General features: G+C 37.8%; 2 protein-coding genes across 2 annotated transcripts; both read right to left on the bottom strand.

Moving 5' to 3' along the window:
* Positions 1–1586: 1586 nt before the first annotated feature.
* On the bottom strand, positions 1587–5767 carry LOC112555880. The gene is given in 5 exon segments (XM_025224449.1): positions 1587–2031; positions 4192–4424; positions 4848–4996; positions 5478–5727; positions 5729–5767. Coding segments are annotated over 5 exon segments (1017 nt in total). The 3' UTR covers positions 1587–1685.
* A 2318-nt stretch (positions 5768–8085) lies between these two features.
* Positions 8086–10643, bottom strand: LOC112557749 (centromere protein S-like). Its single transcript, XM_025227764.1, has 4 exons — positions 10420–10643; positions 9943–10100; positions 8823–8889; positions 8086–8408 (listed from the first exon to the last, which is right to left on the bottom strand). The coding sequence occupies exons 1-4, from the start codon at positions 10477–10479 to the stop codon at positions 8286–8288; spliced, it is 408 nt and encodes a 135-aa protein (XP_025083549.1). The 5' UTR covers positions 10480–10643; the 3' UTR covers positions 8086–8285.
* Positions 10644–13710: the final 3067 nt, after the last annotated feature.

The following is a 13710-nucleotide window of genomic DNA, read 5'->3' as shown; positions in this document are numbered from 1 at the left end:
TTTTTTTGCCTGCAGTCTCACTTAATTGTACTTCGCTCACTTTCATCCGCAAAACCGACCACTTCTTTATATCATTAGCTCATCAATCCTTCTTCCTTCCTGCCGCTGAATAAAACATACATAATCGCATTCGTAGTACAAATACCGCCTCCAGCCCGATGTATCCCAACTATCGCCAATCTCTTCCTAACATAAAGAGCGGGAAGCGCGAGGCTTGTGATGGACATAAAAGCCATGCAGTTGGTGGGTGTAAATGACCCATGTCCAGACAATAAATCCTGGCCTTGTTTGCCGGTCTGGCTTCGTCCTTCATTTGCCAAAAAGAATTGAGAAGAATGGTCAGTTCATTAGTAACTGTGGTGTCTGGTGTCTCTCCGTCTGTGCTTCTCTTCAGTGGCGCATGCTGCCACCTTCCAGCTTTCTGTCAGACCAACAGCTGAGCAGTAAAACAGACTCAGTTCAAGTTGTAGGATGGAATGTGCTCTTCCGTTGCCGGCAATTGTTCCTCGTCTAGAAATATCTTCTTCCTTTTCCTCAGTGCATCATCTTTTCCAGTTTCTCTGCTTGACGTATTATCACTTCCATCGTGGTTGTTATCCGCAATGTAAAAAAGAAAAACCTCGATCAAACAAACAACAACAAAAATAAACCAAATAAAAACAAAAAATCTGTAATTGCACTTGTAGCTTAATTAAGTTGTATAATGTTAGTTTTGCACAAGTGCATGCTGCTTCTCGCCACTCTACGCAGATTTTTATCCTTGCTCGCTTAAATATATTATAAAATGTTTTTGTTGGTTCAAATCTGTCTGCAAATATTAATTTTTAACATTTCAACACTCGTTAACTCATTGCCAACGGAAGTAAAGCTAAGAGAAACAATGGACGTAAACAACTTTGTTTATTCATCCAGGAAGAACATCACGAATAAGTATTTAAAAAATTCATTTTGTGGCCAAAGACGCTAGACATGTAGTGAGTATATTACTTTATGCATATAACATATCTACATCTATGTCCTTGCATACGCGCTGATGTGTGTTAGTGTTACTCTAGATAGACCCACAGACATGTACATATTATTGCTTCACCAAAAGGTGTATATTTACAAAAGTTGAAATGAATCAGGGTATCAGGTACGTTACAATATGGATGCATATATTATTATAAGTATTGGGAACTGGAATGTTAACTGTGCTAATTAACACATCTATGTAAATATGCTTTCATGTTCACCCTCTTCAGTTATGGTCCATGGCCTACACTGAAAAAGTCAAAGTCACACACACACAGACGATGCACTTTATTTCTTCTTATTTTGCCTGCCAATGTGGCTCAATCACTCCTTCCAAATGAAATAGAATGATCCACGACTCATCCGCGGTAAACCAAAAAAATAATTTAAAATAACCTCCCTCTGTCCAAGATTACAAAAAAATGAAATAGAATAAATGTGTGAGTACATGATTAAAATTAAAGAATAATGTAGTTTATTTTTTATATTAATGGTCAGTATTCTGACACATGATCGTTACTACCCTTGGTCACCTGATGCGTGTGTACTTACGTGCCTATGGGTCCGTGTGAATGAGTGTTCAAATTGTCAAAACTTCAACACCCAAGAAGCGACAGCAATGCCGACAAAAACCACAGCCAAGCCACAGAGGTTCAAAACCCTGTGGAGTTTCACTGGTTTCTCAATTTCGGAAGGTATGCAGCGAGAATTCCACTTCGGCCGCTGGGCCAGGATCCGCTTTTCGTTTTCAATGTCTTCCACCTGCTCAGGAGGAGGATAAGGCAGATGCCCATCAAGCGCTTGGCGTCGTCACCTCGCGCAACTTCCGGTAATTCTGTCATGGGGTGCAACTCCTTCACGGCATAGGACGGGAGGGTGACCGGGAAGACACCCACATCGTCACAGGGCCAGTGTGTGGTCATCAGCAGCTTGTTGTATGCATCTCGCTTGATCTTCAGGGATTCTTTTGTGGCCCACGACGCTGGTGCCATGCAGACTATCACCACCCAGCGCCATCTAGCGACAAATAAGACAGTTTGAATTGAAAAACATTCAGCCACTCTTTGCATATTGTAACTGGCTTTACAATTGACAGAGTTGATGTGTTTTGCAAATATTTATATCAATATATGTACAAATACCGTGAATCATTCAGTATGATTAAAGAAACAGCACAATAATAGCAGAACATAGACTGAGGAGCTAAGAAAACAATACATGTTCTCATAGAAACATGGTTTCTAATGGAAAAATAATGCTCTCCTTCTCTTCATCATCATCATTATCATCATAATCATCGTTATCATCATCTTCTCTGTTTGTTATCGTATTGCTGTGTGTTTATTATGATATTTTGCTGTTGGTAATGAGATTGATTTGGAAATGTTATCCAGTGCAGCACTGGAACCTTCAAGTATTCTCTCACGGCTGACGAATTCTTGATCAAAGGGCTAGCCGCGTTTAAACGAATGTTCTTGGAGTGCCATTCATTGGCTGATGCTTTTAAGCAAAGAAAATCTGTGTGTGTGTGTGTGTGAGAGACAGAGAGGGGGAGAGAGAGAGAGGCAGACAGACAGAGTTTGGCATTTCCGTTCATAAGCCCTGCTCTCTCGTTCACGGTCACGCACTGTAGAGTTTTCAAGTGGGGGAAAAACCCACCATTAGATCATTTCCTCACCTCACTTAGTGGTTTTTCTTTTAGAACAGATTTAACGACTTCTAACAGAAGCGAACTTAGGGAACTATTGACAAAACAATCTAAAGAGTAGCTGGACATTTTCTCAAATCATCCAGGAAAGAGGGAAACACTTGGCTGACTGCAGTCCTTCCTGATAAAGGAAACAGAAAGGTCGAGAAGATCATAAATAATGGTTTTTATTGGTTGTGCCGTATCTAGGCCAACTCTGATATAAACTTTGTGTTTTGTGTGTCATTTCTCTTTTTACTCATCTTTTCTTTCATTGTGATTTCAGTTTGCAGTTGTTTTGAAATCGGTTTGTATAGCTTTCATTTTTTTGGGAAAAAACAAGTCTGGTGCCTTATAACTTTAGGTTTCTTTCTCTCCAGGCGCAACGGTGCTTTATGTAAAATATTTCCGTCAAAGCTCAACCACTGCTTATGCCAGAAGTCAAGGAAAATGATTTTGCAACACAAAAATTGACAAGCATTCATCAGAAATCGAAGCTGAGTGGGAAGACATACGTGTACAAAAAATAGTCTGATATGTTGTACCGGAAAGTGGTGAGTACTGTTCAGGAGAAAACAAAATGAGCAGCGATTTGTGGACACAAGAACTCGCTTATTCCACATAAGTCCCCACATGCACTCACACACACACACACCTATATCATTCACTTCCAGCTTAAAAGCATACCGCTGTAAATACAAACATTGTTTAAATATCGTCTTTCAAACTCTCTCTTTCTCTCTCTCTCTCTCCATTCCCGCTTTCCCTTCACAGCGGAACTCAAAAACAAAGTATCACTCAAAGAACTTAAAACACTGAAAGTAATTCCATGTCTCTGTATGACAGAACTTTGTAAAATTTAACACAAAAAAAGCCGAACACATCGGCCATTCCGCCTTGTCTGTACCGCACATCTAGAAGTCAATATCTCTGACGAAACTAAAGATCAAACACTACTCAGGATGATTCACTCTGATTACCACTGGCCTTCTCCCCTTACACTGGCCACGAAGGACGGTTGGAAGCACACATATAGTTAATTAAAATAACGACTTGTTCTGATTTGGGAAAGCTAATAGCTTTAGTTCCTCGTCCATTTTATAAAAACAGTATCTCATCCGTTAAGATGTTATTGTAAACCTGATCGCGATAGCACCGTTCAGACATCAAAGAGCGAAGGCCAGGACATTAGCTGAGAAACTATTTTTGAGCTCAAGATTTTCCAAAGGATATTATATTGTATAGTTGGCAATAACTCTTGAAGAAATATAAATGGGAAAGATCATTATTATTTAACTCAGAAGACTCGAGATTTTACTGGTCTTACTGACTGCATGGAATTTATTGTGCAGACAAACCAGCCAATCAGAGAAGCTGACTCGATTGACTTGATTTGTTGGCTGGTTCATTGGTTGGTTAGGTTGTTAGTTTGTTCGTTTGTTCGTTCGTTCGTTCGTTCGCTCTCTCTCTCTCTTTCTTTCCATTTTTACCTTCCAGGATTTTTCCTTCCTTTGACAGGACGAGCATTAGCATGCACCAGGCGCGAATCCCAGAGAACCATGCCTCCTCTTGGAACCGGAACTCTCTTGCGACAGCACTTATTCTCCGTCAGCCAATCAAAATATTCGTCTCTCAATGTCCTGTGACCCCTTGCACCAACGCGTCTGGGGTCATTCGTCTTCTCATAGTATTCATCGAAATAACGGTGGGAACCTTCGATAACCTTGACAAAAAATATATATATTTTTTAAACAGCTGCTTTATGTGCTGAAACGATCTCATTTAGTTACATAACCTTTGGTAATTGATGAAGACCATAGCCTGACAAGCATTCGTGATGTCTTAAAAACTGTATACCTTTGCATTGTAGCCTTATGACTAACCGTAGGGTCCACTTTGAAACATGGAGCTAGCAATATGCCTAGCTGTGTTTTACATCTTCATCAAAAGATATATTTCTCGTAATGAGGAATAATAACCATAAATTAGTTAAGTGGTTAACCGTTAGGCATTGTTTTATAGATATGGTTTATCTTGTGATTTTTAATTCAGAAAGTTCGACAGACCCTGATTTGTTCAAAAGTACTGAATGCGTGTCATATGCTTTCACTAATGTCATGGTTACAAAAGTAGCGAGCTGCCTCACCTCGAAAGTCCAGTCATCTTCATCTGCGTGTTCCAGGTACACGGCTCCTTGAAACGCATGCAGCCCGCTTCTGTTGGGTGATTGATCGACGTGCAGCCATCCTCTGTTCTCGCTGTGAAAGTCCTCTTCGCCGTCCTCAGGTGGCCTGCCTGGGAGAAAGCCACTTAGGTTCGTAAGAGTTCCATGAGCAGACACAATTTAAAACATACATACCTTTTCCCAGCAAGGTCCTTCTTTAGCGGACAAGTTTTTTTTTTAATATTTAGTCCGACAAAGAAGGGGCAGTGAATCGTAAAAGAATTTCTAATGAAGCTCAGTTATTTCATCCTGCATATTTTCTTTGTGGGTGTTCTTTTGAACATAACAAAAAATCTTGAGGTAATTTTATTTGAGTCCATTTAAGCTGCCTTTTTTGTCATTGCAGGCAGTAATATGATGGGGTGAAACTCTTAGCGATGGCAGACAGAATAGCTTTCATGCCCCAAAAAAGGTGCCAGTCATACTTAACTTTACCAATTTTTTTTTTCTGAAGCGGATATTTTCTTTATTCAAACAGATTAGTGTTGAGCACAAGGGCTGACAGTTTTCTCAAACTTAGTACATGTATGGAAAAAAAAAATACCCCGTTACCTATAGCCACGGCATCCACACTGGACAACAGGCGCTTGGTCTCCCAAATCTGCGCAAAGATGTCACGTGCTCGTAGACGAACTCGCCAGGAAGGTTCCAGGTGACCAACCTGATACCGTTGTACTAGAGAGTGGGCTACATGAGGAAAAGTAGAAGATGGAAAGTTGTCCGCAAGCCACTCCTTGTACTGGTTGATGTAGGTCTGACATTCTTCCTCAGTGAGCACGTTCTTCACGACCGTGTAACCCTTCTTCCTCCAAGTCCTTGCGGTTTTCCTCAGTGAACGACATTATTGTCATGAAGTGCAGTGATGTCAGCAATCTGTGATGACCTGCATTCAACGTATGAGAAACTTGACAGTAATTAATTAGCAATCTTTGTATTTTGTTTTGTTTTTTTAAAAATGCCTCTATATTTAAAATATATATATATATTAGCCCAAACCCAGTCAATGTATCGGCGACTGATTGGATGGACAGAAGTGTTTGTGTGTGCGTGTGTGTTTGCATGTTTGAATCTGAACAGCCGTTTGTCATTTGTTGTACACATAATTATTAAGGGTATCTGTTTTTATCGAGAAAGAGATGTGTGTAATGATTTTTTTAATTGTAAACAAGAGTTTCTCATCAATGGAAGGTAAATGCGTACAAATATTCATTATACTCTTTTTTTTAAAAAAACAAGCGTTGCACCTGACTTAGCATTTAAGACTTCTTCCGAGCAGTATTTTTTCCATCGGTGTAGTACAGCCTTCTCTTCCGTAAGGAGATTGCCAGCACTGTCTTCGATGACAGCTGAGTTTTACAGCTAACTCCCTTGTGAGGGTTTTGAGCAGGCGAAATGACTTATTTAATGTTATCGCCCTGAGCCATCCCTTACCTTTCTACCCCTGACAAATTAGTTATTATATTGCCAGGGATGTAATTAACTGAGTAGTATTTTGTTAGCTAAAAATAGCATCAAAAAATACAGTATCTCGTAACATTTTATCATCTCACGTTTTATTTTGACTGACATCAGCGCTTCAATCCTTCCCGTTGGCCACAGGGCTAAGGCAAGGGACGCAAGTAGGATAAATTGCTCTAATGAACTGCGTGTAAATTACTTCCCTTGTATAAATTCAGTCCATTTCCTTTTTTTCCCCCTTTCAAGAGAACGGGTTACGCATGCTTCGCACTGTGCGTGTAATATGAACCAAACAAATCTCATAATAACCCAGTACATAAATGCATTTGTGTCGATGTGAAAATATACACCTTAGAAAGAACCACTTGAGAAACTTAATGACCAATCCAAATAAATAAAATGTGAAAGCAGCTTGCGATTTAACATGAAATCAAATCAGTTACTAAAGAAAAAAAAAAGAGCAGATTTTATCTTAAGTTTATTTAAATGTACACCAGGCTGAACATGATCTGGCGTAGCATCAGATTTTGCTATCAAATATACAGACCGTACGAGTCCTTCAATAGTTCTGAGATGAGAATACTCGGATACAAAGAGAACGCACTGATAGAACAAGTTCGTGGTACCAGCGGACCAGTATAGCCGTTCGTACCAGTTTAAGAGATGAATGTATGATTAAATGAATGACGCCCCGAAGGATTTTCTTCTCATGGAAATGGTGGTCCGGTGTTTGATCCTTTATGATGTGTCTCTTCTTTATCTTTTCAAGTTTATACGTACTATATAGGTGGTCACTATAACTGGGTCAGCCCTGCACTCAAATAACTTAATGACACCCAAGACACAAAATAACAAAATGAAGCTTCGCCTTACCTCTTCAGCCGGTGGTGAGAGATGGTTTGCGTGGTCTCTGTGACAGAATTTCTCCGAATTCGGCGTTGTCACGGTACATCCGACAGGTATGTGTTCTTATACTCAGCAAGCCCAAGAATGCTGCTATTTTTACTCTTCGGAATTTCCCGCTCACCAGTGTTGATTCGTATTTGCTGACGACGTGGAAGTCTCAACGTCGCACATGACTACGGCCACCCAACCCAGTGTGACCTGGGTTATTTGTTGTTTTAGTTTTAAGGTGGCGGGGCGAGAAGGGGAAGGAGAACAGCAGTAGGAGTGTGATAAGTGTGACGACGAAGCAGTTTCAAGTACTTAAAGCTCACGAGATTTATTCTAATTTCATTTCTAACATTTTTACAATAACCCACCACAAATATGTTATATGCCATCAGGTTTAAGTGCCACAGCAAGTTTTACTATAAGCACATCACACTTTCAAATACTGAATTTATTTCAAAGGAAATATGTCTCTTTCAATGACACTTTGCTACACTAATTATTCATAAGACTTTAATGACACTGTTAACAAGAATTTAGTGGAATTGGAGTAGAATTCAGGACTGTGTGTCAGTTTGTAGATGGTATACTGCTTAAGGGTGTAACGATGTGATGTTTACAAATGTTGAGAAGAATGTGGTCTGTTTTAGGATTTGCTTACTGGTTTTCCTTACTGGACGCCCCTAAGTAAAATCGTTTGTCTGCATTTGTTGACAAGGGTATTTGAACAAAAGAACAACTCACAAAATACTTCAAAGCATTTATTGTGGACTTTCCATAACTTTTACAAGCTGTTCAGTATGGTACATTTCCTTCATAACGGGGGAACAAATCTATATACACTTCCTCCCACCTGTCTTCCTAGCTTCACTGAGCTGTTTTATACAACTGTATACATTCCCTCACGAAAGCGTTTGTGTGTGCACTTGTTTGTGAACTGACAGAAAAGAAATACCTTAGAACCATATGAATTTTACACCTACATATGATATACATGTGAAACATTACAGATCAATCTCCATCACTGGTTTTCACTTCACTTTTATCTGTAGTGGCCTTTTTGGGTTTTCTTCCCCTTTTAGTCTCTTCTCGTCCACTAGTCTGTTCTGCATGAACATCTTGAATATGCTTCAGCTGAAATTAGGCAACGTAATATATAATTACTTTAACTATAAATGTAATAATAGCTGAATTGCACAACAAATAACATATTAACAATGGTTTCGAATTATGTAACCTAAAAGAACAAGAGTTTTTTTGTTTTTGAAGGAGGAAAGATGGGGAAGAATAGTTTCTTTAGAGAAGAACTTTATGCCCCAAATTGAATACTGCTGAGATAATAATAAAAGAGAGCATTCCTCATTGAACTGACAAAAGGTAACAGGGTTCAATGAGTGTGATAAAGCTAAAAAATAAGAGTTGCCTGTTTGACTGACACTAGCAGATCACAAGATAGCTGGCCTGCCAGTTGCTTGACTAAATGATGATAATGATGATGAAGATGTCTAGTGCTCAGAACCACGAATATATTGTAATATTTATACCCACCAATTGTGGATTTCTGCGAAGCAACAGCTTAATGTCATCTGGAGATATTACTGATCGCCGTGCATGTCTGTAAATTGTAAGAAAATGACCTTCCTGTTACTGCTCAACAAATAATCATATTTAATGTAATTATTCCATTTTGAGGTGTATATACACTAAAATAAATGATGGTCTTACCAGAAAAATCTCAAAGTTATTGTCATATTGAAACAAACAAGTTTTTTTAATGTTCAAAACTTTAAGCAAAAGATATAGAATAAAATATTATATATATCCTAGTCTTATGACTCATACCATTTCTTTTTCAAATGGTTAGACATCTTCAGCTCTAGCAAGACATCAGTTTAGGGTTGAAATATCAATGTGCTATTTTTAAAGGTGCACTACTTATTAACTGATTCTAGGCTCCTGTGTGCTTGATCTGATTATTAGTCTGAGTCCACTGATTTATTTGCATAAAGCATTCTGAATTCTATTTTTTTCAAGGTAAGCAGCCTAGCTTTTACTTTGAGGCAGACAAAAGGAATGTTTAGCTGCAACAGCTATAGACTGTAGATGTCTGCCAGAGCTCAAGATTGCTTGAACTCTGATCTATAGCTACAGCTCCAAGAATATCATGCCAGTAGCTATGGAACCAAGCCCAAGATGTAGACCTATATGATGTATAGTAACTTCTAAAGTCTGCACCTGACTGCAGCTAGGCAGCACACACTGTTTTATGAAGTTAAGGGTAAAATTCATATTTATGTATGTGTGTGTCAGCAAACTATCAAGGAAAACCACAAAGCTTACTTGTCAAAAATTTGGTAAAAGTCTTCACTAGATTCTGGAAACATATGGTGTAATTCCTAAAATAAAATCTTGAAATTGAAACTTTGTGTATCTCATAAGACTTGATGGACTTGAATTTTTTCAATAATAGTTAACACATACTATGCAACATAGTAAAGATTTGTATTAAGCCGTTAATCTTATCTGTAAGTTATAAAAAAAGTATCATATCTAGAATTTTTTTTTCAAGTACAATGACATAAAAGTAATTCAAATTCACGGCTGTGAATGAAAATGCTGCCAGACTTCACTTGATCAGCAGCATAAACATCTAGTAAACTTTACCTACCTTGCAAACGACTCCAGATCAACTGCAAACGATTCTGCTTGCCTCCACAAAGTCTCTGCTATTGCCGCAACAGCCTGTGGAGTTACGTGAAGATCATACTTTTTTTCAGTTGCCTGGCATATCTTCAATGTTGTATAATGCATAGCTGCTTTTAGTCTCTGTCCACAAAACAAGATCTGCATGTATGTATCATTGAAAAACAACAAAAATTATGGCACATTTCGATCTGAGTTACTTTTTCCTATCGTTTGCTTTTCTTTTCTTTTTTTTTTTTTCATTTCTTTGTTTAAAGTAACACTCAAGTAAATTTCACAAATCGCACCTGTTTCCGAGTTATGATATATAAAATTAAGCAAAGAATGACGTCTCTTGATCTTTAGCGTAGTTTTTCATAAAATACAGTGTGATAGCACGCACTCAAGTATCATGAGACTTTTTCTTCCTATTTTATTTATTTTGATTTCTTTCTTTACTAACCTGCTGATTACTGAGGGTTTGATAGTCCTCTTCGATGGTCTGGTCACCAGTAGACGTCATGAATGCTGTTCTGAAGGCTTCAGTGTTTTTGACACAGAAAACTCAAGCAATTTTTCTTACATTGGTTATTATCTATTATTTCCATTAAGCATGAACAACGTCAAAGTATTGTTAAGTTTTGTCGAACTACGCGCCGGACGGCATGACCAGAGTTAAAGCTAGCCTACAATTCTAGAATCGTAAATATGGGGACAGGCTCGTTATCTTCAGCTTGTCAAGTTTGAAGCTTTCTATTAGAGTGCAGGGTGGCAATCACCGTATAATTGTTTTTGTTTTAAACTACAGTAGTATTAGGAAACTCAGATGTAGTTAGTACAGCTCGTGATCGGGTTTATGATTCTGAATTGTTTGCGCTGAAACTAAAATGTTTCCAACCGTCAGATTCTACAATGCAAAATATATTTATAAATTATAGTTTGCTCATTTTGTGTACATATTTTTTCCTTTGTAACCATGCATCTTAGCAGACACTATGTAGCTAAATATGATCATGTTATCGTATTTACGTGAATTGTACGTTACATCTGATTTGTATGCTGCACATCTGCTAAAGCAGAATTAATCTCATATTAATGGCAACTCAAATTCTTGGTAAGCTGTGAATAAAAGCAGCTAATTTATTTTGCACACAACCCAGTTAATAAAAGTCAATTTGTGATTTCAATAGCCTTTTATTCACATTCCAGTACCACATTATAATCAGTAAGTATCAGTGTTATTGCTGTCACCAAATATTCATCTCAGACTGTACACATTTTTGTTATCCAACCACACACACACCCTCTGAGCACATGGACTCATATTCATGCACTCTCACTCTCTCATTAGGTCAGCAAGATTTTAGTTTTATTTATACACTTATAAAGCCACAAATACAAACATACAGTACTTCAAACTGTAAAATGCTATCATTCCATTAAATTTATTTTCATTCAGCTATGTCTCATTTTCCCTCTCAAATATCTATAAAAACGAAACACAAGATACTGAACAGCATATGAAAAAAAAAACCCCTATGAAATATGATGACACTTATACATGCATCATTAAAGTCACTTTTTAATAAAGCAGAACAATCCCATAGTAAATACATCTTACATGTACATGCTCTGTACACTAAGTAAACACCAATCTCTCACAGCTTGACCAAGTTCGCTTTGACTGGCATGGTTGGACCTAGTTTGATGAAAGACCCCCCCATAAAAAAAAATACTGGAGGCACAGATGGTAGTTATCATTTGGTGGTCATTTTTTCAGCTCAAAAATACTTGCTCATCCTAGCCATGCTGTCAAAGATAACCTGGTAAAGCTGGGAAAGATTATAAACACCCTTGAAGCTTACACAGCTATTAAATGTTCATATGAGAAGGAAAACACAATGGTGAGAAGATTATATAGTAGAAGGGTCTAGTATTCAAACTGTATAAATACAAAAGAAACAAAACAAATTCAAGAACAAATGAAGACAAAATGCACCATCCCAGACAAACTTCACAATAAAGCACTCCTGCCTCAAGCAGCAGATGGAAAAATCTCTGAAAGTAAGTCCCTGGTATACATTTTCCCTAGCTTGATAAATGCTGCTCCAACTGTAGATAAAATATTAAAGTTGGTTTTAAAAGTTTGAATGTGTATTAAGTATGCTATGTGTATCTGTACATAACAAAATTTGCCATCAGAAAACTTACACAGCATTTTTAAGCAATGATCACCTCTTCAAAGTATGCCCACACAACAACTGGCCTTCTGAACCTTACTTTAGATCAAATATTACAACCCTTGGACAATGCAATGCTGGAAGTTTATCTTCAGCTAAGTAAATATTTCAGAGTAAGGAACACCTTATGATGTAAAAAGGTTGCAGCTGTAATTCTCAATAAGGCATCTAGCATCTACCATGAGATTACCAGATCAAGCTTCTCAATATTTAGTGATAAGAAACAGCTGAAAAAAAACAAGTACAACATGTCATAATACTCATAATGTAAATCTTAGCTTTATGCAATTCATCACTAATTTTTGCAGAGTATTTAACTGGCCATTATAACCAACCTTAGTGACCTAAGTAATCAATAAAAAACATAAATAAGTATTTAAAATCATAATCTGATATTTTGTTTCCAATCTCAGCTAATTTTTCCGACATTAAAGACGTAAGAAGGCAATTTCTTTTCAAATAGGGATGTAAGCGAATGGTCAACTACACTCAGATATTACATGCTAAATGAAATACAATCTCGCATTATCAAGAAATGACTTTTGGATAAGCACACAATTTTATCTAAATGAAGAAGAACAGTTAAATAAACAAGAGCAAGAAAAAGGTCTTCAAAAAGCTATGATCCCAAACTAGCATTCACTAGAAGACTAGAAAACATCAGGAATCAGTTTTTGAGCATGAATACAAGGGTGTACAAGTAAACAAGATTTGAACAAACGCACAGGTATGCTTGACAGGCATATGTGTGTGTGTGTGTGCACAAACTCACACATGTGAACAACACAAGAATATAGAGGCTGCAAGACAAAGGTATACAAAAAGCTACATAAAAAATAAGACTGCATATGTGCAAGAAGTACCATATTACAATTTGTACAAGCTTGTACAAACATATTGGGGAAAACATTTCCACAATTTCCTTCAAAAGGAATTGCCAATCATAGACGGTTGTAGTGACTTTTTAGTCACCAGAAACAACACAATATTGGAGGAGCTGCCTACCTGAGGGTCGATGTGCAGACATGAAGGAGAGACAGAATCAAAATGAATTGGCTGCATGGGTATTTAAAATCATTTATATTCATTACTCCCCCATGATCACGCTCGTCCTAGCTCGGTCTATTCTCCATCAACTATATATAACATATGAGACAAATCCAAATAACTACTGTCTTTTCGTCTTCTTGCACACACACCGCCGAATTCTGTACAACTCTGGTTTACATTGCTATCAGAAGTCCATCTCTTCTTCTCTCCATTTATATTCACTCATTGAAACGTTGTGCTCCAATTTGACCCTCTCCATTCATCCCACCAGCGCACCGTCCCACTGCAAGAACCTGAAGCTCACATCACGCTCGGACTTGGTCTGTCCGATCACACACCGAATCACTAAGGGCCACTAATCTATACTAGACCGCTACGAAGCCTCCTTACTATCTACTTTCAATTGTTTATTATTTTCTGAAATAATTGAAAACACATTATGCCTGATGTTATCTCTCGGGTGG

The sequence above is a fragment of the Pomacea canaliculata genome, linkage group LG2, assembly GCF_003073045.1.
Source record: "Pomacea canaliculata isolate SZHN2017 linkage group LG2, ASM307304v1, whole genome shotgun sequence".
NCBI classification, from domain to species: Eukaryota; Metazoa; Mollusca; class Gastropoda; order Architaenioglossa; family Ampullariidae; genus Pomacea; species Pomacea canaliculata.
This window is presented reverse-complemented; position numbering and strand designations above follow the sequence as displayed.